General features: G+C 39.7%; 2 protein-coding genes across 2 annotated transcripts in view; one reads left to right on the top strand and one right to left on the bottom strand.

The window, feature by feature from the left end:
* LOC134664380 (serine protease nudel) overlaps positions 1–27,536 on the top strand; it is a 389,278-nt gene that overhangs the window by 262,909 nt on the left and 98,833 nt on the right. The window lies entirely within an intron of this gene.
* Positions 1–27,536, bottom strand: part of LOC134664369 (corticotropin-releasing factor-binding protein) — a 58,076-nt gene that overhangs the window by 16,258 nt on the left and 14,282 nt on the right. The window contains exons 2-5 of the mRNA XM_063520949.1: positions 21,634–21,739; positions 20,422–20,582; positions 13,523–13,718; positions 11,947–12,125 (exon numbers count right to left, since the gene is read on the bottom strand). Coding sequence (XP_063377019.1) covers positions 11,947–12,125; positions 13,523–13,718; positions 20,422–20,582; positions 21,634–21,739 — 642 coding nt within the window. The remainder of the gene's footprint in view (positions 1–11,946; positions 12,126–13,522; positions 13,719–20,421; positions 20,583–21,633; positions 21,740–27,536) is intronic.

The raw sequence follows: 27,536 nt of genomic DNA, 5'->3' as shown, positions 1-27,536 counted from the left end.
AAAAATAAGACCTTATTGTATGTACCTAACCTAAGCGTACGCCGTGAGAACATTCGCATCTTTATATAACTTTAGATGTGCATGTACCTGACTTAAGGTGACAGTCCATTTCCAACGACAGCTGCACTACTGTTCATTTTACTATGGAAATTGAAAATGGCAGCGACGCGTTCAGTACCGGTAGTGCAGCTGCGGTTAGAAATGGAATGTTACCATTACTTATAGTCTCCGACCCACATTTAGCCACGGACTTTGCACTATTTATTACATTTTAACAAAAAGGAGGCTAATGAGTCCAGAGAAAAGGATAAGATGAAGATTAAAGAAAACAATTAAAAAGCCAAAATTTACATAGTTTAAGCCTTGATCGTGTAATAAGATTTGCTTCTTTAAAAGATCAAGAAAAATTCCTTTCAGCCAAAATTAAAGTCGATCTGAAAGGCGATTTCAAAGAAGTCTATCAAAGATTGTTAAGCTTCAGGGTAAACGTGGTGGGCTATTCTTAAAATAGAATGGTAAACGTTGAAACGAATCATTATTTTCGGATTACCTTTCTTGTGAAAAATTCTACTGTAGCTAAAGGAATTTGTAAATATTTGACCACAAAAGAACAAGGATATTTAGAGTTTCGATTGAAGAGAGCGCGTTACGAGACTAATTGGATAATATTTAAGGATTTTCCGCATTTCTAATGTTTAATCAGATTATTTTGTCTATTATATCAAGATCTGAATCACTAGAGAACACATTTATCTCATTCATGATATTAGACGGCTGAGTAAAAATATACTCAACAACCTAATTTTGTTCAAAAAATCAATATTATTGAACTAAATTGTGTTTTCTCCAGTTAATGTTAAAAATAAAATGTAAAACTCATCCAAAATCTTTTTGAGAAGAATCGCGAATCAATCTGTATATCCGTAAATTTTCCATTTCCTTAACATGTTATGCAGATTCAAAAATGGTATAACACATGTACCTTCCTGCAAAAAAATATGAATTATTATCATCTTTCGAAAGCCTCATAAAAAGTAAGTTAAAACTTGGAAATCTGCAATCCGACTACTTACTTGGTAAAAATAACGATTTATGTTAAGATATTTCATTCTGGATACAGAAATAAAAAAACGCCTATTCAGTATTTGCCGAATGCCCAAAAGAAAGAGATGGAAAATGCTTCTCTCCCTTTTTAAGGATATCATTGAGTTGATAGAGTCTGGCTACTGAAATTTTACCCAAATGTTTGGCGGGAAATTCAAAAAATCTTCGGCTGGTCACACTTTGTCTAGTAGGAATTACAGTTTTGATACTAGATTTTTTTTTTGATTTTCTGTGCACACGTAAGGTACCTAAGGATATAACTTATAAGTAAGTTAAATATACGTTGACGTGCACTCAGTCAGCTGTCAGCTCACATAATTTCTATAGTCAGACCGTAAAAAGTCTGCAGCGATTTTGATAGCCCACGCAGTGCAAGTGTCATTTTAAATGTCAAACTTCTATGAAATTATGACGTATACTTAACACTTACACTGCGTGGGCTATCAAATCCGCTGCAGACTTTGTTTGGTGCGACTCTACCACTATGTAAAGTACAGTCAACGATAAACATATGTGTTAACACTTTCTCACCATATACCATTGTAACAAGGCAAAAAATGAAATGTAGTACTTACCTATAAATAAGACCTAGCTCGATACCGTAATATTAATCTATTACCAAAAAAAATACATAAGTACTAGAGATGCACCGGATATCCGGTTACTATCCGGTATCCGGCCTATCCGGTCATAATTTTACTATCCGGCCGGATACCGGATAGTGACTTACTATCCGGCCGGATACCGGATAGTAACCTTGCTTGATTTCGGAGTAAACAAATTGGATTTAAGAAACAGACACGGTCATAATCGTACTTTTTTATTATTTTAAAACAATTTAATAAATCCATTGACTTGCACGCGCACTCATTTCGAACCTACAAATGAGTTGGCGCGAACGTTCACTAGGAAACAGGTCAAACCTGCAGAATGCGCACCTGAAAAACCGAAATGTACCTAGGTATTGGTATAGTTCCGCTGGCCGAATATCCGGTATCCGGCCGCCGGATATTCGGCCAGCGGAACTATACCAATACCTAGGTACATTTCGGTCTGATGGTCAGGCCGAATATCCGGTATCCGGTTGCCGGCCAACCAACTATCCGTTGCATCTCTAATAAGTACTATGCCAAATATGCTAAATGTTAAGTATCAAAATAATTATAGAGCACCAACCTTCTAATTTGTTTACATTTGTTTTGGAGTTGTAAACATTGCAGTTTTTCGTTATACAACGCTACACGTCGACATCACACATTGTCGTAATTATTTACGAGCTTAAATGGACGTAGTTACGCGAAAACGTTCCAACCCACAAGTCACTCGAAAATGAGTTACCATAACCAGGGTACTATTTTTGACATATTACATCATGTGCACACAAAGATGCTAGTATTTTTAGGTTAGTTTCATCAATAAAATTTGACCCAAATGTTCCAACCCACCATTATATCAAGGACGTGTACTCAAAATAAAGTAAAAACATTACATGCATACTGAATCATATTGTTAAAAACTCTTAATAGAATAACATATCGTTATAATGTTCCACTTGTCTTGAAACATTATACTAAATTCATAAAATGCGCATTTAATTTTTTCTTAAATGATCCATGTAGGTTGGAACGTTTTTGCAAAATCTTTATACATTTTTTATTTCTGCAAAAATGTTCCATGTAATTTGAAACCTTTTAGATTAATCCATACTGTTTTTTTAAGCTGCGAAGACTGTTCTAAATAAATTGGAACATTTTATTATAATATATTATTGTCAAATTTTTTGCTATAAACGATCCACATATACTTGATCCATTTTTGCTATTAAATATGTTCGAGAGAAAAAAATTTTTTTTACCAAAATAAATAACTATGGTATATTTAAGTTTATGTATTTAGTCAAAACAATCAATGGACTATTTACAATAAAGGTGGCAACATTATTACTCTTTGCTCCCGTAAAATGACAGCACCAACGAAACGCACATGTGAAACGAAACGCCGCCGCGGACCTACCTGTCATTAAATGTCATGTAGCTGGTTTGTTAGCGCACACCGTTGTATGGGGACCTTGCACTTTGTGACTATGCGCTGAAACTTGGCACAGTTGATTCTTAGCTGGTCTTGAGCAGATACAGACCGGGGAGACATCGAGAGCCACCTCTCAATTAGTTTGGGGGGGGGGGGGGGAAGTTCAACACTGCCGCGCTTCACTTGGAGCTGCATTTCTCTAAAACTATACCTATTAGGGCATGTAATATATTATTTTCGGATAAATTAAGGACAAGGAATCTATTTTTAGAACAAAAAATGCCCTTTCGAACAAAAAAGGGAGTAAAGTAGAAAAGACTAAATAACGTATTTTACATTTTTTTATAATTACAATTTTTTTTAAAAGAGTAGCAGGAATTTGAAAAAAAAATATGCCGGTGTGCCGCCGACACATTTATGAATATGGAATTCTTAGAGATTTTTGATTAAAATAACTCATTTTTAGTTACCTGTCAAATTCGATCTCGTCGAGATACCTATTAATCTCGATCTCGAAAGTGTGACTCTCGAGATCTCGAAACACCCAACCTCAAAAAAACAAAAAATTAAAAAATTATACCCAATCTCTATTCGGATATTTCGTGCGAGATTTCGAATCGCCAATCTTGTACCTAAAGAATTTTGTAAACCCATGACCATGCAAAAAATAAATTTCATATCAATTTCAATTTTGAAATATTAGAATCAAAAAGTTCAAAATAGATTTTATAGGTACATAACTTCAAAAATGTGTTCCCTCTCAACCCAAAACCCCTTGTCTCTCAGGATGATCTAGATATTTTCACACAAGACGGTTTATCGATAACTTCTTACATCACTAGATTCTTCTTCCTCGCGTTATCCCGGCATTTCGCCACGGCTCATGAGAACCCTGGGGTCCACTTGACAACTAATCCCATGATTTGACGTAGGAACTAGTTTTTACGTAAGCGACTGCCATCTGACCTTCTAACCCAGAGGATAAACTAGGCCTTATTGGGATTAGTCCGGTTTCCTCACGATGTTTTCATTCACCGAAAAGAGATTGGTAAATATCAAATGATATTTCGTACATAAGTTCCGAAAAACTCATTGGTACGAGCCGGGGTTTGAACCCGCGACCTCCAGATTGCAAGTCGCACGCTCTCACCGCTAGGCCACCAGCGCTTCTTACATCACTAGATTATCGACATTAAATGTCGACGATTGCCCATCACTTTTCTGTCTGTGTACTTATTTAGAAACTTGACTCCGCCCTTAAAATTAGTGCGATTAGTACAACTGCAGCACAGGCGAAACATACTTACTTACTTACTTACTTACTGCCGTGGCGCAGTGACCCGAAGTGGATCTTGGCCTCTGACACTAAGGAACGCCATGCTTCTCTGTCAAGCGCCGTTTCTGTCCAATCGACGGCACCGAGCTCGTTCAGATCTTTCACGACCTCATCGCTCCAGCGATACCTAGGACGCCCAACCGGTCGTCGACCCTCCGGACGGCCCGAGTACGCTCTCCAAACCGCTCGATCTTCACCCATACGGACCACGTGCCCGAGCCATCGGAGTCTTGAGGCTTTCGTTTCTCCGACTATATTGGGCTCGGCCACTAGATCTTCGATTTCCTGGTTCCTGCGTAGGTATCCTCCATGAGCCATCTTCTCCGCGAGTGGGTCCAAGTATCTTCTGGTAGATCCTCCGTTCAGCCACCAGCAGTGCGTATTCCTCTCTTTGTGTTAGGGTCCAGGCTTCGCATCCGTACATCAAGATCGGTCTGATTATAGTCTTGTATATACGGAGTTTCGTCTTTCTGGTCATTAGCCTGGACACCAACACTTTATGAAGAGCAGCTGTGCACCGGAACGCGTTCTGAATTCGGGTTTGGATCTCCTCTTCCCTCCGATTGCTGTCTGTGACGATACACCCAAGATATTTAAATTTCTCTACACCTTTGTAAGAGGTTTGTCCTATAGTGAGATCTTTCCTACGAATAGAGTTATTTCTGTATCGCTTCATATGAAGGTACTCAGTTTTCTCCCGACTAATTCGTAGGTCAACCTTCACTGCCTCTTCCTCAACAAGCAAAATGACGGTGAAAACGGGAGTCGGCCTAACAGACCAGTTTGATGTTGGTACGGGTCTCAAGCAAGGGGATGCGCTCTCTCCCATACTTTTCAACTTGGTGCTCGAATATGTCACCAAGAAAGTTATAGCCTCTGGTGGCGGAGTAGAGTTGAACGGTAGTCACCGAATTATTGGGTATGCAGACGACCTAGCCCTCCTGGGGGAAAACGAGGCGGATGTCCGTAGGGCTGCTCAGAGCCTAGAGGACAGGCGAAACATCCTGCGTAAAAATCTCAAAAATCGAGGTTTCGTACTCGACTGTTTCCTCCTCCAAAACTTAACCAATCAAACTTAAATAACCAAAAAGAAGAAAACAATGTTATATGCTTTAGGTCAATTTAAATTCATTACATACACTTAAATTCGTTTTGGAACGTTTATGCATAATTGCTATTTAACAAGTTTCATACAAAATTAAATTTAGCAAAAACGTTTCAAACTCGTTTTACCTATTTATATGCCCCTTGTATTATGTATTTACAAAAAATATGCATATCATTCAATAACCAGTTTGGCATTCCACAGTAAAACCAATAGTATTTGCCTGAAATAATTACAGGGAAAAAGTGTACCGCTAAAACACAAAATTGCGTTTATCTCAAAATGGGGTCGCTGTGGGTTGGAACGTTTTCGCGTAACTACGTCCAAATAATAGTTTGCGAACCTCACTCTGTATAGATATTATTAATATTATTTAAAATAAACCCCTTATAAACCGCAAACAATTTGAATGAATGACATAAATTGACAACTGACTTTTAGCTTTTTTTTAATCGTAGACAATTGGTGATACAACAACGAAATATCCGTCAACAATTTTTGGCTAGCCAGACTCTAATGGTTCAAAGAAAAATACAGGTTGAAGTTTGAAAAGGCAGGTTGAAATAATTTTACAATAGGTGCTCGAATTGCTTTTCTCCGGCTCGTATGCATGGTTGACACGGTCTTGTAAAACTTCAAGTAAATTTTATTTAGTTTACAATTATTAAGTATAAATTATGCAATACGTAGGTAAGAACAACTTGTCAGTCAGTACGGACAGATTCTAAAAACACAAATTGCATATCCAACAAGTTCAAAGATCAACTTCCCCGCGGGTCGCGAAACTCGAGTTCATAAAATATTGAACATATTTTCGGTTACTCATAATGTAAGTACAAAGTCGCAGATATTCGTCGAGATAAAGTTTTTCTCGTCGAGAAAAACCATTTTCTTCTGAGAGCGTCCCATCACCTTGTTTAATCAATCAATTTAAGTTCCTCACAGCAATGTTAATTGCCTGTTAGATTCTTTTACACTCTAAATTTTATTCTGTTGATTTTTTTCGGTTTATAATTTACTCCTCTGGTTTATTGTTATCAAATTTCGATATCAATTTTCAAGTATTTTCCGTGTCATATATGTCACATATTTAATGAGTTTGGCTAATAGATTTACGAATAAAGAACAGTTATGTAGGTACTAGGACTACTAGATACGTTAAGATTCAAGTTTTGAATATTAAAGTAAGTAAGACAATATTAAAAAAGTATTACGTTACGAGTAAATTACTTACTTTTTTCTTAGACATGTACTTGTTGTTCGATATAAAAACAGCAGCGTTTCGCAATCTCAAAGAATCTGCCATGAATTCACGCTTGCATAAAACTTTGCACTTAATTTAAAAGTATCTTCATTACACCTAAGTACCCCTTCTTTGTCTAGTAAAATACTTTACAGATTGTTTCGTGAAAACCTTTTTTAACTAGGTATTGTATTAGCACTGAAAATTATCGGAAGCACTATTTTTCATAATTGCGACTGCCATCTGACGTTAGGTGAGTTAGTAACTTAAAGAGTTTATAAGTCATAAGTTCCCTAAAGTAATCTTATAACTCGGTTTAATGGCTAATGACGTTATTTATAAACACGCTACAAGGCTCAATTAGCTATTAGTCGTGTCTTAATCAGTCATTGTAACATATGTGTAGGTATTTGTAAGAAAGTGATAAAACATAATTTAACTAATGAATATAAAAATAAGGGGTTAACTATTTATCATAGAGGGCTATTGAGATAGCTCAAGTTATAAATCTTAGTCTATTAAAACCTGACCAATAATTTATGATCATTGTCTCTAGGGCGCTGTTATTAAGCTGTTATCTAATACCTATTAATTATATAAATAAAATATTATAGTATGAAAAAAATAATTCCAGTTAAATTCCGCAACATGGCGCGTGATTATATATTCCTGGCCAGGCTTTAGTAACTAAAGGGGTCGCCAATCTCGTGAACGACAGCTTCACATTAAGCCAATTTCCACTTATCATACGACAACAACCTAAACTAAATATAGCTTAATTTAAATGATTGTCAAAGGGCAAAAACAAGTTGTACACATGTAGATACCCTCTCGAGTAGCAGGATCTCATTAACATATGCAAGTATTCTCTTTGGACGATACAAGCTTTGAAGGAATACTTAAATCATACTCGCACGACATATTTCGACTCAGATGTTGAAAAATTTAAGATTTTGCAACATGACAATTGAAAAAGAAAACTTACGTAGAGTAAAAGACTGAAGCTATTTAACCAAACAAAGTTTTGACCAAAAAGTATAAATTATTAGCAGGAGGAATTTAAGAACTTGTAATGTTTTAATTTGGATAACAAATATAATGACAAGAGCACAGCTCTTAAATATAAAGAAGAAGAACAAATATAAAGATCAACGAATATTTTATTTTTTATATTATACTAGTAGGAGAGAGAAAATGATTGGTCATCTTATACGACGCTTTTATAAATAACATAATAGAAGGAAAGATTTCAGGCAAGATAGGAAGGGGAAGGCCGAGGATAAGCTACATAACACAAATGAAAGAAAAGGTAGCTGTAATGTCGTATAAGGAAATCAAGGAGGCGGCCCTGGAGAGAGTCAAATGGAGAGAGCTACACCGACAAGTGTAACTCTTAAATTTACGACGACGATATTATACTCGTAAGGTAAACGTGCTGGTAATCGACGCAGTTCCAGTACATGGTTGTCACCTTGAAAGAGACATTGAAAATGTATTGACTCCGATTTTTTTTTATACTTGTATTTTTAAGTTAAACTATTTACCACTTACATAAATATACCACTGAAATAAATAAATAAAAAAGTTGTTAACATAATTAAATTATAATTATGCCTTAATGGCTCCATTATTTATATTTATTTATACATCAAAAATGTACCAGTCAAAAACGTATGCTTGGCTACTGTAAGTTGCAATAAGGCACCTAATTAAAAAGTGTAGATATCGACTGATGCATGTCAGCATTTGCATTCATCGTTATCAGTGTCAGCGCTTCATCATCGCATTGCATTCCCGTTTTAATGATCAAATGTAGGTAGGCACATTACATACCTAGTATGTTTCGAATGAGAATTTACGCGATATCACAAAGTTAGTAAACTTTTACTAGGAAAGGTGTATAATGCAAGTTAACCGGCGGCGTGAGAAATATGTGGTTAGAACCTTTTAACTATATGGAACTATCGTTTTAAAATACTTAAGGTTGGAAAAGTCGACGAAAATACTCGTAATCATAATGGTCATCAATCAATCACCAACGATGTTTCCCCGTTTGGTCTAAAGGTTGATTGACAGAGAATGCCGTATGATATTAAGCCCGCCTTTTGTGACTATTTATTTTTACTGTCTAACAAAGTTTAAATAAATAAATGTCAAGGTATTTATTCAATTTTGACTGGTCTATCGAGTCTGCGTATTTATTTTATAGAACGTAAATATTTCGAACGCTCGTTATCAGCAAGCCTATAATCCTTTTAGCTTAACAAACGGATAAATAATCTCGTACCTAACTAACAATATTCAAAATAAACTAAAGTAGGTAATCAGCCAACAGGAAGTATTTACAAAGCAATTAGTGTTCCGTATTGCCAGGAGTCGAATTTAAACTAACAACAATATCTTGAACTAATTTGGATCTCAGGATAGCTCAGAGCTCAGTATAATGCTTATAGACATACACATAATTATTACATTACTACAAATTACTTCAAAAAAACAAAGCAGTCAATTAAAAATCCCACCCCGCTGCATCCAAGACGAAGTTGTTTATGTCATAGCAATTAAAATTGCTTTATTAGCAGTTGGATGTGAGTAAATTTTTTATAAATCAATTAATGTTTCTCAGTTGCGTTCCCAATTATACTCAGATTACCTCGAAAACTGTAACTTTCGCGTGTATTATAAATAAAATATTACAGATTTGCATTTAAGGATCCTCGGAGATGGAACGGAATATAATTTCCTTTCCTAAGTCAACGTAACGGAAATGAACGCATCGGAAATGGCATTACCTGACTGATGGTCCCGGTTTCTAAGTCAAGCTGGAAGTGGGTTATGACCACCTGCCCGACGTTGAGGTCCAGGATCCGCACCGAGGCCGGGGCTATGGTGATGATGGAACTTACCTGACTGATGGTCCCGGTTTCTAAGTCAAGCAGGGAGTGGGTTTTGACCGCCTGCCCGACGTTGAGGTCCAGGATCCGCACCGCGGCCGGGGCTATGGTGATGATGGAACTTACCTGACTGATGGTCCCGGTTTCTAAGTGAAGTAGGGAGTGGGTTTTGACCGCCTGCCCAACATTGAAGTCCAGGATACGCACCGAGGCCGGGGCTATGGTGATGATGGAACTTACCTGACTGAAGGTCCCGGTTTCTAAGTCAAGCAGGGAGTGGGTTTTGACCGCCTGCCCGACGTTGAGGTCCAGGATCCGCACCGCGGCCGGGGCTATGGTGATGATGGAACTTACCTGACTGATGGTCCCGGTTTCTAAGTCAAGCAGGGAGTGGGTTTTGACCGCCTGCCCGACGTTGAGGTCCAGGACTCGCACCGAGGCCGGGGCTATGGTGATGATGGAACTTACCTGACTGATGGTCCCGGTTTCTAAGTCAAGCAGGGAGTGGGTTTTGACCGCCTGCCCAACATTGAAGTCCAGGATACGCACCGAGGCCGGGGCTATGGTGATGATGGAACTTACCTGACTGAAGGTCCCGGTTTCTAAGTCAAGCAGGGAGTGGGTTTTGACCGCCTGCCCGGCGTTGAGATCCAGGACTCGCACCGAGGCCGGGGCTATGGTGATGATGGAACTTACCTGACTGATGGTCCCGATTTCTAAGTCAAGCAGGGAGTGGGTTTTGACCGCCTGAAGGCCGGTGCTATGGTGATGATGGAACTTACCTGACTGATGGTCCCGGTTTCTAAGTCAAGCAGGGAGTGGGTTTTGACCGCCTGCCCGGCGTTGAGGTCCAGGATCCGCACCGAGGCCGGGGCTATGGTGATGATGGAACTTACCTGACTGATGGTCCCGGTTTCTAAGTGAAGCAGGGAGTGGGTTTTGACCGCCTGCCCGGCGTTGAGGTCCAGGATCCGCACCGAGGCCGGGGCTATGGTGATGATGGAACTTACCTGACTGAAGGTCCCGGTTTCTAAGTCAAGCAGGGAGTGGGTTTTGACCGCCTGCCCAACATTGAGGTCCAGGACTCGCGCCGAGGCCGGGGCTATGGTGATGATGGAACTTACCTGACTGATGGTCCCAGTTTCTAAGTCAAGCAGGGAGTGGGTTTTGACCGCCTGCCCAACATTGAGGTCCAGGACTCGCACCGAGGCCGGGGCTATGGTGATGATGGAACTTACCTGACTGATGGTCCCGGTTTCTAAGTCAAGCAGGGAGTGGGTTTTGACCGCCTGCCCGACGTTGAGGTCCAGGATCCGCACCGAGGCCGGGGCTATGGTGATGATGGAACTTACCTGACTGATGGTCCCGGTTTCTAAGTCAAGCAGGGAGTGGGTTTTGACCGCCTGCCCAACATTGAGGTCCAGGACTCGCGCCGAGGCCGGGGCTATGGTGATGATGGAACTTACCTGACTGATGGTCCCGGTTTCTAAGTCAAGCAGGGAGTGGGTTTTGACCGTCTGCCCAACATTGAGGTCCAGGACTCGCACCGAGGCCGGGGCTATGGTGATGATGGAACTTACCTGACTGATGGTCCCGGTTTCTAAGTCAAGCAGGGAGTGGGTTTTGACCGCCTGCCCAACATTGAAGTCCAGGATACGCACCGAGGCCGGGGCTATGGTGATGATGGAACTTACCTGACTGAAGGTCCCGGTTTCTAAGTCAAGCAGGGAGTGGGTTTTGACCGCCTGCCCGGCGTTGAGATCCAGGACTCGCGCCGAGGCCGGGGCTATGGTGATGATGGAACTTACCTGACTGATGGTCCCGATTTCTAAGTCAAGCAGGGAGTGGGTTTTGACCGCCTGAAGGCCGGTGCTATGGTGATGATGGAACTTACCTGACTGATGGTCCCGGTTTCTAAGTCAAGCAGGGAGTGGGTTTTGACCGCCTGCCCGGCGTTGAGGTCCAGGATCCGCACCGAGGCCGGGGCTATGGTGATGATGGAACTTACCTGACTGATGGTCCCGGTTTCTAAGTCAAGCAGGGAGTGGGTTTTGACCGCCTGCCCGGCGTTGAGGTCCAGGATCCGCACCGAGGCCGGGGCTATGGTGATGATGGAACTTACCTGACTGAAGGTCCCGGTTTCTAAGTCAAGCAGGGAGTGGGTTTTGACCGCCTGCCCAACATTGAGGTCCAGGACTCGCGCCGAGGCCGGGGCTATGGTGATGATGGAACTTACCTGACTGATGGTCCCGGTTTCTAAGTCAAGCAGGGAGTGGGTTTTGACCGCCTGCCCGACGTTGAGATCCAGGATCCGCACCGAGGCCGGGGCTATGGTGATGAGAGAACAGTTGCCGGTGGCGCCGTGGTTGCGAAGGGTGAAGATCCCCTCGGATCCGAACATCATAACGTTGCAAGCTAAACAACATAAACATATTTTTCATACTACAAAAGTGGATCATTGTTTATCAATAAAAGGGACTGAACTGACTCGGAACCGGTTTTTTCTTCGCACCATAAAATACCGGTATTATTATGTTCTCTTTCATTGTTTGGTTTTTTATTTAATTCAGCCCTATGTAAAGAGCATAATATAATTAAAAATATTGGGCTATTTCGGGTTTTACAAAAAAACCCCGGTTCCGAGCCCAGGTGTAAATCATTTCATCAACCAAAAAAGTCACTCTTGATACTGACAGATCCGATCCATATCTAATCTAGATCGAATTCATATCCTATAATTAAAATTTGAATGCAAATGTTAGTCATGTAACAACATGCGATTTTATCGTAAAAAGGTATCTTTTCCTGAAAATCTATAAATACCTAATATTATTATAGCCTAGATTATTAATTGAAATCTATTTAAAGCTAAGGTTACAATATTTTGTTTACGAGTAGTTACTTATGTAACGCGTTGTCTGGACTCATACCTACTTAATAATAATACCTAGAGGTTATTTAGTCTTAAATGAAATAACACCCAAATTCTTACCTTATTAAACTGTTAGGCTAAAAATATTGTTCTTTTTTTCGTCTAGAAACTTCGTTTGCAAACGCTGTCATTAAATTAATACCTACCGATTAAATTTCCGACATGGCTGCAGGCGATATCCAAAATAAAAATAGCCTTGTGTTTCTGAGCCTACAAAAAGCGTATACTTTTTTCACACAATATTGGCCTGATAAATATTATAAAATCCAATAATGTAAAATGAATTAAGGGATGGAAATGCCAGTTACTCGGAAATTTTAGAAGCAATGGTGTCAGCTACGGACGTCATGACTTGATATATACTTAGGTATATAAGAGCGGCCACGGTGCCCACAAATATCTGAACACACCTCCTTGAGCCTCTTACACCTAAAAGTGTTGACTGTACCTACTATAATATATATAAAAATAATCGAAAAGTACCTGTATGCGAAATCACCAAACTTTATTCAGCCCTGAGGAAGTTCCTATGTAAAACTAGTAAAGTAAATCACCGATCCAATTTCCAAACACTGAACTGCAGCCACTATCCGCTCAATACGTTTAGGTACATTTTGGTAAACTCGTTTAGTGTCTCTTTTCTTTATGTTTTCTTTTAGGAAACAATCTCTTTACAAAAGACAATAGTGAGTAAACCTGCTTATTTCAGATTCTATATAAAAAGTAGGTATCAGGTCAGCTAAACTGACTTCGGGCTATATCGTCATTCTACCTTTGTTAAGTGTTCTAACGGCGCGGTGGGTCTCCCTGCAAGTAGTCACCGTCACCGTGATGCTCACAATAATTTGTATATTAAAATAATTTCAAACTATTAACTTACGCCTCGGATTTTTTAGATGACGCACAGTGATAGCGAACCCCTTGCCCCTGGCCGGGACACGGTACTGGATCAGCGCCGCGTTCTGACGCGCCACCAGCTTGTGCGGTGGCCGGCGATCGCAGGACTCGACCACCCGGTCATCGTCCCAGGCGTCTGCTGGCCACACCTGCCCGTTCAACTCCCAGCCGTCTACCCACTGTAATGAAACATTTATAAGAATCGTCATTGAATAGTAAGTACGTATAGAGTTAGACCAAGAAAAACAGTGCAAGTGTTATTTTAAACGTTAAACTTCTATGAAATAATGACGCACTTGGTCTAACTATATCGACTATGTACTAGAGGTAGTTAGTGCCGACTGCTTTTAAATATGGAGTTGATTTTGCTGCTTCGAAAAATACTTGAGGCAGAAAGTAAATCGTTTTTGGACTAGTAAGATGGAAAAATCAGGAGAGAGGTTTGTGATAACCCTGTACACGGTATGTTGAAATTGAAATGAAATGAAGAAAATTTAATTTAAAAATACTTAATTATAATTAGGTTATGACTGGGTTTGTTTATCTATTGCAACTTAGTAATTCTTAGGTTGATTTACAACATATACCTATGTTTTTTACATTACCTGCTGTGGGTAATAATTTTGAAATATTATGAGAAAACCAGATTTATTTTAATGTTATTTAAGATATATTTAGTCATATTTTAGTTTTAGTATTTATTTTTAGTTTGAATCATATTGTTGCACAATATAATTATTTTTGTTAAAATGAATAAAGCCAGATATACATTAACATTAGCTAAATATTATGAACACGAAACATTTAAAAATACCTACTCCGTTCTTCAAAAGTCAACAAACTAACTCGTACTCTTCTTATTTCCGAGAAGCGGTAGAATTTCAATCGGAAACTATAATAGTTGAACATAGCTAATAATTATGATATGCCAGTACACATTATCGTACTCTCAATTAAGAACGTATTTTATTGAAAATATCTTGTATCTTGCATATCAATATCCTGGATATCAAAAGCCAAGATTTGCATCGCAATCGAAACATCTTCGATTACTGCATACATAATTACTTTCATAAAACTCCGCCGTAAACAACGGCGAATCGGCATCTTTTTTTGTCATAATCATAATCGTTTATTGCAACCATGGTAAGTCACTTAGTAACTTGACTCGATAAAATGTTTATTCAAAAAACTAGTTCACAAGAATTACTGTTTGCTAAGTATTATTTAGCGTATGCAATATTTGCGCCTACCATGTTCATATCTCATGAGGCAATTCGCATACATTCAGGTATAATTATCATTTTAGGTCAGCGACAAACTGTCTGCTTTGCAGAGTAACAGTTGAAAAACAACAGTTAAGTAGAGTCTTCAATTTATAAAAGTAATTGAAGAATGCAATCTCGTTGAATGCAATGTCGTTAAAGGACCCGTATTCAATGCATAATCTAAAGTTTCCCTATAAAACCTTTTACTCCATCCAATTTACTGGCGAATTCAAATGTCATCCAATCGTATCATGTTTAATTGGGTTTTTGAAGTGAAAACTTTTTTAGCGGCGCTGGGCACTTTTTGAGGTGGGGAAAAATGATAAACTCGAGACAGCGTAACGCGATCACGTGACCGTAACGTTTAGATGGCCACTCATTTAGATGGCATTTAAATCAATAAAGAAAAACTTTATGACATTACATGAAAAAGGTTCTAATCTTGTACGGGTTGAATTACGAGGATGTCACGGTTACATTCTGACTTTATCACTCAAATATAATTCAATAAAGCTACATCTTGATGAAATCGCTAATAAAAGTGAACTCTAGTACTGGTGAATAAAACTCAAAATATATGTCTGCAAGGTAACTTTACAATGTCGATTCGAATTTTAAACAATTAACGCTACAAATTTGAATTTCGAATTTTAAACAAGCTCACTGACCCGCAATTTCGGAACTAAAGTTTTTCAATAGAAAAGAGGATGGGTCAATTATACATAGTGCTGCAGACATTTTGGACTAGTCATTGAGTTTTCACTTCTGTCGGCACTCCCGGAGTCCAACCCGTTGTTTTCTTCTTAAGTTTATTTCAAAATTTTGTAAAGGTAACTTTATCTTAAATAAGTTAAAGGGGAGAAAATTGAAGGGTTAAATCTACGTTGACAGCAAGATGATTGGTTTATGAATAGTTATTCGTCCGGCCCGGCTTATGCTGTCAGACTCGGTTTCAGTCGGATGTAATCCTATGTAACTCTGTAAATCCTGTGAGCGGGCAATCACAATGAATTTAGTTAACAAAACTACCTGCAGAGATACCAATAATTATTATAGTTAATTAATATAATATATCTGATGGAACGAAGGAATTATTTGCAAACGGGGAATTGTTTAGGCTACGTAGTTTATTTTTCACTTATTAATCACGTTAATATTTATGTTCTAACCGTTTGTGAGATACAGCTTGTTAAACATTATTGCAAAAAACTACATGTCGCAACCCTAGCAAGTAGATCCAAGCATCGAATAATGTAAAGATGTATATCAATTTAAAATGTAAATAGCTTTGTAGTGTTAGGGTTGTCACTGATTTTAAATTGTGAATCATTATCATATACAAAACAAGGTTCCTGGCCGTATGTACCTATGGGTGGGTCATTGACATTTTACATTTCAGAAAAAGATCACTTCTGTTGAACAAACATAAAAAAAAACCGGGCAAGTGCGAGTCGGACTCGCGCACGAAGGGTTCCGTACCATAATAAAAAAAAACTAAAAAAAGCAAAAAAAAAACGGTCACCCATCCAAGTACGTTTTTTATTACGTTAGGACAATTTACGTTAGGACAAACTTATACGCAAGAATAAAAGAACACCCTCCGTCCGCTCTCGAACAAATGTGGCTAGAGTTAATAATACGTGGCGTGGGACGCTTCGCTATCGGAACAGCGTACAGACCTGAGTCCGTATCTACTGACAGTGCCTTAGATGCGCTCAATGAGTCTCTAGATATGTTCGCCACCTGCAACTCGGTTTTTTTGCTGACAGATTTTAACATAGATGTACAAATACAAAAAAATAGGCCTAATGCAAAAAAGTTATGTAATTTCCTAACTCAACGAAGTCTGGAGCAGCTTGTGAATGAACCGACTAGAATCACAACAGAAAGTTCTTCCTTATTAGACCTAGTTATTACAGATAGCCCTCACCTATGTAAGTCGGTACAAGTATTACATAACCCCCAGATTAGCGACCACGCATTGATTTTAGTGAATTTACTGATCCCCAAACCGAAAAAAGTACCTAAATACATGTACAAAAGACTTCTGGGAAAAATAGACATGGTAAAATTCAATTTAGATCTTGGAAGTATGCCCTGGCAGGAAATCCAACAGATTGCGGACTTAGACAGTAAAGTGAGCCGATTTGACGAATTGCTAATAACCTTATTTGACAAACACGCACCTGTAAAAAAACTTCGCGTTGATTGCAAAAGTCACCCTTGGATAACGGACAACATTAAAAGTATGATGCATTTACGCGACAATGCTTTGAAAAGAGCACGTAAGACCAAGAAAGACTCCCATCAGCAATACTACAAGGAACTACGTAATTATACAACAGGAGCTTTAGAGCGCGAAAAAACGGCATACTTCACGTTTTACGTAAATAAAAACAGGTCGTATCCAAAACAAATGTGGAAACATCTTCGAAGCTCGGCAAGTTTAGGTGACACTGATAAACCTCCGATCCCGCAACATCTACAGAACCCTGACGGCATAAATCAGTTTTTCTTGGATCTTCCAGGTAATGCTAACACTGACTACGATATGCTGGCTTATTATGAAGAAAAAACAATCACTGATCAGGTGTTCAACCTAACTGGCTGCACAGAGAAGCAAGTTTCAAAAATAATCGCGTCTATCACTACGAACGCAAGTGGCTGTGACGGTACGACAATTGAAATGATACGCCTGACACTAGACGTTACTCTGCCGGTTATAACGCACATCATCAACACGTCAGTCGTAACAAACGCTTACCCAGAAGCCTGGAAAATAGCTAAGGTAAAGGCGATACCAAAATCTAGCAAGACTGAAGGATATAAAGATCTGAGACCGATTAGTATCCTGCCGGTACTATCAAAAGTTCTGGAAAAAATAGTCTGTGAGCAGTTATCTAAGTATCTAGAGGACAATAGCCTACTCCCATGTACACAGTCAGGTTTCCGCAGCAAACATGGAACGGCGACAGCAATAGCGAAAGTCACAGATGATATTATTGCAGCATCAGACAAGGGAATGGGAGCCATCCTAGTACTCTTGGATTTCTCGCGTGCCTTTGACTGCCTCAATCCAACATTGCTACTTTCCAAAATGGCACATTATGGAGTATCCCCGTCCTCATGCAAATGGTTTCACTCTTTTCTTACCAATCGAAAGCAGTATGTTGAAATGGAAACAGATCAGGGCGAAGTACTGAAGTCACAAACAATAGAAATTACACGCGGTACACCACAGGGCTCTATTTTGAGTCCATTGCTTTTTATTCTTTACACAGCGGATTTAGTCATGAACATTAAACATTGTAATGCTCACTTATACGCGGATGATACCCAGCTATATTACTCTTTTGCGCCAAACGATCTGGAAATTGCTCTTGAAAAAATCAATGCAGATTTAGAAGCAGTAGCAAAATGGTCAGGTAAAAATAACCTCATCCTAAATCCAGCTAAATCCCAGTACATAATACTAGGAAACAAGTGGCAATGCTTAAAAATAAAGGAACAAAACCCCAGAGTATCGATAGGAACGGCGCCGGTCACGCAAGTAGACACAGCAAAAAACCTCGGGTTAGTCATGGATGGACAACTGAGATATATTGAACATGTAAATACTAAAGTCAGAAATGCCTTTTACCGATTAAAAATACTGTACAGAATTCGCAAATATCTCTCAGAAAAAGTTAGGGAAATTCTAGTAGAAGCATTAATACTGTCACCCTTTAACTACGCAGACATAGTATATGGACCCAGGCTATTTAAATTAGCAGATACAAAAAAATACATACAACGCATTCAAAATGCGTGTACCCGTTTCTGCTATGAAATTCCCAGTCGAGCGCATATTACTCCTTACCTAAACGACAAGGCCAAACTAAATATGACAAACAGGAGGACAATGCATTTGGCCTGTGCAGTACGAAAAATATTAGAGTATGAGAAGCCCCGTTACCTATTTGAGAAGCTGAAATGGGTTAACGACACCCGGTCCAGGTTGCTAAGAGGATGCACCAAGCTAGCGACACCCCAACACAAGACTGCCTTCTTTAGAGGGAGCTTCAAATTTGCAGCTGCAAAGGTCTGGAACGACCTTCCCCCACCCCTGCGGGAACCCATGGCCTTTGTAAAGTACAAGCGGTTAGTCCGAAGACACTTGCTAGACATGCAGAGCAAATTTTAGGTTCCCCAGACGGCACACCTCTCTCTTTTTCGTACTACTCTCTCTCTCTCACACACACACACACACACACACACACACACGCACACACGCATAGGTATAGACATGCATACACACGTATATATATCTGGCACTTTATTTATTTATTTCTTCTCTTTTATACTGTTTTTTTTTTTACTGATTATTGTGGCACTAATATTGTTTTCTTTTTTTTTATAAGTACATTCTTAATATTAATATATTTTTTTTCTATTTTTTAATCCAGATTGTTAAAAATTGTAATGTGATCTTTCTCTTTTCTTTTTGTACTTACCTATTGATTTACCTACAAGCACCACCAGAATTTGTTGTTTGTTTGTTTGTGACCGACACAACTCAAAGGCTCGGTCTGAAAACCAGCGCTGAGCCACCGGCACAGCACATGCTGAGACTGAGACCTATTGCCTCACAATAATTGTTAAGATTAATTATTAAGTACGTATGTATTAGTTAGTAAGTCTTTTTTTTGTGGCAATAAAATATTTGAAGTTTGAAGTTTGAAGTACTGACCACTCCCGACGTTGCTTAACTTTGGTCAAAAATCACGTTTGTTGTATGGGAGCCCCATTTAAATCTTTATTTTATTCTGTTTTTAGTATTTGTTGTTATAGCGGCAACAGAAATACATCATCTGTGAAAATTTCAACTGTCTAGCTATCACGGTTCGTGAGATACAGCCTGGTGACAGACGGACGGACGGACGGACAGCGAAGTCTCAGTAATAGGGTCCCGTTTTACCCTTTGGGTACGGAACCCTAAAAATTGCCGCCCGTGTTCATAAAATCACGTTCCTCTCACTTGAATCTTAAGTACTAATAAAATGTATCCCGCTAGAAAGAGTGCAATTCAAAAATAAGCATTTGATTATCTTAACTTTGCGATGTTAGTTAACTAGTTAAACATACGTACAATAAAAAGTTTAGGTATGATCCCAGTATACAGTATGTTTCTGACCATGGGGCTTTAAATCCAGGGCTTGATTTTAGTCGCTGAACTGAGCTACTTTTACTATGGGACCAACCCTGAAATCGGGGAATTTTTTTTGGCTTTTCCATAGAAAACGTCGACATCTGATCAGCCAAAATGTATGAAAAATTTAAAAATTTTTTCGGGATTTCGGGGTTGGTGCGATAATAAAAGTAGCTCAGTTTAGCGAGTAGAATCGAGCCCTGGATTTAAAGCCCCATGGTCAGACACACCCTGTATATTTCAAGGATTTTCCGTTATCTTCAAAACATAATCTTAGGCCCATGACTTGCACCATCCCACTACCCGGGGTTAAGCTGTTTAACCGTCAACCCAGTGACAAATTGTACTGGTAACCATGGTAACTCCAGGTCTAACCGGTGATCCCCAGGTTAGTGGAATGGTGGATTTAATTTCATAAGCACTTACTGCGACCAATCCTCCATTCTCGCAGGGCACATCCAGGTAGTTGAACGTAACCTGGATTCGTTGATCAGGGTCCGCTATCATGTAAATGCCGCAGACAACTGGCTCGTCTGATGGCGACTTGAAAAATATTTCTCCCTCGTCGGATGTCATCAGAAAACAGTCTAAAGGAAAGACAATTAAAACTTATGAGGGAGGGAAAAGGATGACTCGTGGTAACATTCCATTTCTGACCGCAGCTGCACTACTAGTACTGAACGCGTCGCTGTTATTGTCAATTTCCATAGTAAAATGAACAGTAATGCAGCTGTAATTGGAAATGGATTGTCACCTTTACGCTAGACCGGGACGTGCCCGGGCCTGGGCGTCCAACGTCATTCTTTTCTATGACGGCTGATCGGTGATCACCTGGTGCTTTCCACAGAAAACGAAGCTCCGGATGCTCCGGCCCGGCCATGCACGGCACGGCCTAACGTGAGTCAAACTAAATACTAGAATCTTGATTGACCAATTATTAAGTGGAATTAAAAATATGGATTAAAGTTGGTCAACGATGATGTTTGTACCCACATAACTAAAAAAATATTAGTTGCAATATTAATAAGGAGGAGGGAGTCGTTTTGATACCATAACGCTGAAGTAGATGTTGGCGCCTCTCCCTGCCGGCAGTTTAAGGGTCCCGAAAGCATGCCCAACAACATAGTTACTAAAAGTTGGCTCTGAACTATGTTCATTAGGGATGACACTACTCTTGCACGAGAGGAATTGAATAAATTTCAGAAAAATATTAGAGTCACCCCACACTAGAGTCTCGCGAGCGTCGGCGTATAGTTAACTCAATGTCTGCTGCTCGACGTAACATTAGCGCAACTGCTCTGCGACGCTATTTCCCATAGCGCTGACTAGACGCCGACGCTCAAAAAACTCTTTGGGCCCCCCCACATCTAGCGTCTTTCGAGCGTCGGCGTCTGGTCAGCGCTATGGAAAATGACGTCGCTGCGCAGTTGCGTCGACGTTGCGTCGAGCAGCGGCCATAGAGTTGTAGACGGCGACGCTCGAAAGACGCTAGATGTGGGGAGGCCTTAGTGTGGAGGTGGCCCTTAGTACCCAATGGGAATTCTACTAGGATTAAAACCCACAACTTTCTGATTGAACATTGTTTGTCGCTTGAATTCCGTCACCGTATTACCATTCCTAATAAATCAAAGAACTTACCTTCGTTAGGATCTATTACTCGGTGTGTAGGCCTTTCAACGCGCCTTCCTCTCTGATACCACGAAAGGCCGCGCGTCGATATTCTTTGACGACCACGGCCCAACTCCTAGAAAGAAAGTATCCCTTAAAAATGAAGTCGTAATAATTTTATGGGTCGTGAACTCCATTCACATGTCGGTTGGAATATAGGAAATGACGATACAGTCATTTTGTATTCATAGTATCATTTATTACTTAAACGAAGAGTCGAAGTTATCATTTATGAGGTAATATAATCGAGATCGCAATGGAACTGCGTAGGTGGAAACCCTTTGAGAAGCGAGATCATGTGGCTCTTTAGAGATTGTGATCAGATCTGTAATTATTTTCTTAGCCGATTAACTGCACAATCTTGTTAGTCCCCCACAAGATCATGATCATTTTCTTTTTACACGACTGCCCAAACAAAAAGAGTGTATTGTGTTCAGCGTTCATGTTTGTATGTATGTGAGTTTCTTTATTCCACCATAACTTCTGAATGCCTTAACCGATTTAGATGTATGATATGTCATTAGAATCCTTACGTCATCCCGGGTGACATAGGCTATATGACGTCATTATAAAAACAATATGGCGGACGTAATACACAATATTGCGTGACGCTTAGAAAAAAAAATCTTGCAAACCTATCGAGTGGGGTCTCAAAATGAAGAGCTTTGAAAGGCGATTTAAAATATATATGCAACATACGCGCTTAAATCTTATTTTGGTTAAATAAGGATTTACAAAATGTGCTAAGAAAAATAAATTCTTCTATCTTATTTAGTGAGCTATCAAATAAAAGGGTATTTACCGCTGATCATAAAAATATATACAAATCATCCATATGACTTGTATAGGTATATTTTTATAAAGTAATTTTAGGAACTAAATCGCCCTATTGAAATCTAAACGTGTGAACTTCGATTTAAGCGATAGCGTTTGAATAATACTAAATGAGTCGGGCATAGCACGGCAAACGTGGCGCGCTGCACGTGGTCCAAAACCAGGCTTCTTCGACCTTCTCATACTAAAAGAGTCGGGCGTAGCCCAACGTTGTGACACGTTTTACGCTTACCAAAGCCGGGCGCCTTCGGCGCCCTCATACTCAAAGCGGCCCGACGTACGTGGCACGCTGTATGCGTTCCAAAACCGGGCGCCTTCGGCGCCCTCATACTGAAAGAGTCGGGCGTAGCCTGACGTACGTCACACGCTGTAGGTACTCAAAGCGTCGGGCTTAGCCCGACGTATATGGCGCGCTGTACGCGTTCCAAAGTCGTGGCGCCCTCATTCTAAGAGAGTTGGGCGTAGCCCGACGTACGTGACATGCTGTACGCTTACCATAATATCCGGGCGCCTTTGGCGCCCTCATACTTAAAGCGTGGGGCTTAGCCCGACGTATGTGGCGCGATGCACGCGTTGGACCACGGACCTGTAAACCTATGAAAATGTACCCGGCTGGTTACATAATACTTAGGGATGTATAAAATAAAGAAAACACAAGAATCCACTTGATAGTCGATTTATTTCTTCTCCTACATACCCTAAAATTACAACTTCTAGCTCAGACTGCTAACGGACTCCGCCCTCATACTTAAAGCGTGGGGCCGCGTATGTGGCGCGATGCACGCGTTGGACCACGGACCTGTAAACCTATGAAAATGTACCCGGCTGGATACATAATACTTAGGGATGTATAAAATAAAGAAAACACAAGAATCCACTTGATAGTCGATTTATTTCTTCTCCTACATACCCTAAAATTACAACTTCTAGCTCAGACTGCTAACGGACTCCGCCCTCATACTTAAAGCGTGGGGCTTAGCCCGACGTATGTGGCGCGATGCACGCGTTGGACCACGGACCTGTAAACCTATGAAAATGTACCCGGCTGGTTACATAATACTTAGGGATGTATAAAATAAAGAAAACACAAGAATCCACTTGATAGTCGATTTATTTCTTCTCCTACATACCCTAAAATTACAACTTCTAGCTCAGACTGCTAACGGTAGAGCTTTCTGCTAACGGTTTTGGAACGCATACAGCGTGCCACGTACGCCGGGCCGCTTTGAGTATGAGGGCGCCGAAGGCGCCCGGCTTTGGTAAGCGTAAAACGTGTCACAACGTTGGGCTACGCCCGACTCTTTTAGTATGAGAAGGTCGAAGACGCCTGGTTTTGGACCACGTGCAGCGCGCCACGTTTGCCGTGCTATGCCCGACTCATTAAAATAAATTAATTAAAAAATTAAAAACACGACTGCTGCATTTTAAATCGAACTGAAAAGCTAAAAATAATGTTAATATGTTAGTCACATAATTTTATGAATCTAAATTGGAATGTAAATATACACTCACGGTAATTCACAGTAAATACAAAGAGCTATGCACATTAATGACCGTGACTGTAGGTACGTGTACATTTAATTCCAATTACAGTCGGGGGACCTTGATGTACCTAAGTGCATCTCTATCAAAAGGTCCCCCGACTGCAATTGAAATTAAATGTACACGTACCTACAGTCACGGTCATTAATGTACATAGCCCTTTGTACTTACTGTGAATTACCGTGAGTGTATATTTACATTCCAATTTGGATTCATAAAATTATGTGACTAACATATTAACATTATTTTTAGCTTTTCAGTTCGATTTAAAATGCAGCAGTCGTGTTTTTAATTTTTTAATTAATTTATTTTATTTTAAACATTTTAGTGAAAAAACTAAGTAAAACTACCATTTATAAAGATTTCCCCCGGCCATTTAGTTTGTCCACAAAGTTCTTTTTATGTGGATAGGTATTAGCTCCTAGGACTGGGACCTTCTAAAGGCAGGGACACACTAATTACGGGTGTCTTTTCTGTGAATAATATGTGAATGTGTTCACAATTTGGGACATTTGATATTTGATATTAAATATAGCTTCTTAACTTCTTAAAAAGAAGTGGAATTTTGAATTATAATGGCCATGAGGGTTTGAAGGTCCACAATAAAGACTCATAATTTTAACTGTCACTAAAAAAGTTTTTGACCCAATTATCTTCGTCGCAACTTCAGCACGACGACGCACACATGGCCTTTGGCAAAATAGCACCAATTCAAAGATCAATAATGACAGACTGCATGTAAAAGGGCCTATTCGACGCTAATATCTTTAAGTGTTAGTTACCTACCTACCTACCTTCAAATGATGAACTTCCAAATAAAAGTAGGTAGCCCTAATAGACTAGATAGCTGAATGCCGAGCTCTGCGTAGGGCCGAACACCCAAAGCGTCCAAGAGAAGCGAGTTTCTACGCGAGGCTGAAGGCTAAGCTGCGGGACGTTAGCGGTGAAACACAAAACCACTGTAGGTACATGTGTTAAAATACATAAGCTGAAGACCGACCTCCGCGTAAGGTGAAGGGCTAGGGATTCTAGCAATTCCTGCAATTTCTTCAAATATCTGACCAAGTTCCGCGAGTACTAACCTCCCGCAGCTCGGTCTTCAGCCTTGCCTGGAATTGCGACTTCTCAATTATGATACTAGGGGAAATTGTAGAAAGCGCGTACCTGTCGGACGCTCCGGGCCTTCGGCTTTACACGGAGTTCGTTCTACGGGCTTCGCATTTAGACACTGGCTATTCCCGACTCTTTTTGTACGAGGGCGCCGAGGGCGCCCGACTTTGGAACGCGTGCATCGCGTCACATACGTCGGGCTAAGCCCCACGCTTTAAGTATGAGGGCGCCGAAGGCGCCCGGATATGGTAAGGGTACAGCGTGTCACGTACGTCGGGCTACGCCCAACGGGTAAGTAATATAATATATACCAATTATTAATATAACATTCACAAGATATACGCTCACTTTGTATAATTTTGAATAATATAAGTTTTGCATTGTATAAAACCCAAATCGTATAACGTCAAAATGGCTAATTTGTTTTTGAACCACATTCAATGTACATAATTTCATATTGTATAAAACTTGAATTTCATAAAAATTATATAGTCGAACGATCAAAAACTATATCGGTTACTAGATCGAAGAACATAAATGAATAATAATATCCGGTAAGTTATTAAGCCATGGACCAATTTCGTTCTGGCGCTTCGCCGGCCGCTGCCGCGGCACGCTCGCTTCGCTCGCTCGGCTCGCGCACTGTTTGTTCGCAGTTCAACCTAACACTCCTCCTCGCTTCGCTCGTCGTCGTACCTAACGGAGACCTGCTTTAGTAAAGAACAACCGGCAGAAGATACTATTTAGGAATTACTTTGTTACATGTATGATCATATATTTTGGAAGGTATTTTTCTCATGTAATTATTATGTTATAATATATATAAAATATTTCAAATATCTTTATTTGTAATAATTCCTATAAGTTATGCATGTTATGAAAAAAATAATTAGCCAGTACAAACTTTATATTATTTATTAATATATACGTAGTATGTTAGAGAATTTCTACCATATATGTTATAAACATATATTTTTTGTTGGTAGCCCCAACGTGTGTTATATGTTGTGAATGATATTAAAATTAGATTATATCAAATGTTGTTAATAATTCCTATAAGTTATGCATGTTATGAAAAAAATAATTAGCCAGTACAAACTTTATATTATTTATTAATATATACGTAGTATGTTAGAGAATTTCTACCATATATGTTATAAACATATATTTTTTGTTGGTAGCCCCAACGTGTGTTATATGTTGTGAATGATATTAAAATTAGATTATATCAAATGTTGGTATATATTATACGACGCACCCACGCCCAACTCTCTTAGTATGAGGGCGCCTCGACTTTGGAACGCGTACAGCGCGCCATATACGTCGGGCTAAGCCCGACGGTTTGAGTATGAGGGCGCCGAAGGCGCCCGGCTTTGGTAAGCGTACCTACAGCGTGTGACCTACGTCAGGCTACGCCCGACTCTTTCAGTATGAGGGCGCCGAAGGCGCCCGGTTTTGGAACGCATACAGCGCGCCACGTGCGTCGGGCTGCTTTGAGTATGAGGACGCCGACGGCGCCCGGGTTTGGTAAGCGTAGAACGTGTCACAACGTCGGGCTACGCCCGACTCTTTTAGTATTAGGAAGTCGAAGGCGCCTGGTTTTGGACCACGTGCAGCGCGCCACGTATGTCGTGCTATGCCCGACTCTTTTAGTATTATTCAAACCCTATCGCTTAAATCGAAGTTCACACGTTTAGATTTCAATAGGGCGATTTAGTTCCTAAAATTACTTTCTAAAAATATACCTATACAAGTCATATGGATGATTTGTATATATTTTTATGATCAGCGGTAAATACCCTTTTATTTGATAGCTCACTAACTAAGATAGAAGAATTTATTTTTCTTAGCACATTTTGTAACTCCTTATTTAACCAAAATAAGATTTAAGCGCGTATGTTGCATATATATTTTAAATCGCCTCTAGCGTCCGCACAGATATTATGTAACCTGTAAACCTACGAAAATGTACCCGGCTGGTTACATAATACTTAGGGATGTATAAAATAAAGAAAACACAAGAATCCACTTGATAGTCGATTTATTTCTTCTCCTACATACCCTAAAATTACAACTTCTAGCTCAGACTGCTAACGGTAGAGCTGTTGGTTCAATAATATCTGTATTCTTACACTTAGGATAAACCACCAACAATCTAGTTGTTTAATAAAATTTTATTCAGATAATTATAATACGAAAGTTACACCTGAGCATTAAATTTGGCAAGTAACACTGTCCATTAGATCACAGTAAGCCTTAGTTATGATATTAAAGTTATTCATTTTAAATGAGACAAAAGCAAAAGGTTACCGATCTATGACAATAATAAAATTAGACTTCAAGTAAACTATGAGCCTACTAAGGGCTACCTAAGGGCTACCTAAGGG

This window comes from Cydia fagiglandana, chromosome 5 (assembly GCF_963556715.1).
Source record: "Cydia fagiglandana chromosome 5, ilCydFagi1.1, whole genome shotgun sequence".
Classification (NCBI taxonomy): domain Eukaryota; kingdom Metazoa; phylum Arthropoda; class Insecta; order Lepidoptera; family Tortricidae; genus Cydia; species Cydia fagiglandana.
This window is presented reverse-complemented; position numbering and strand designations above follow the sequence as displayed.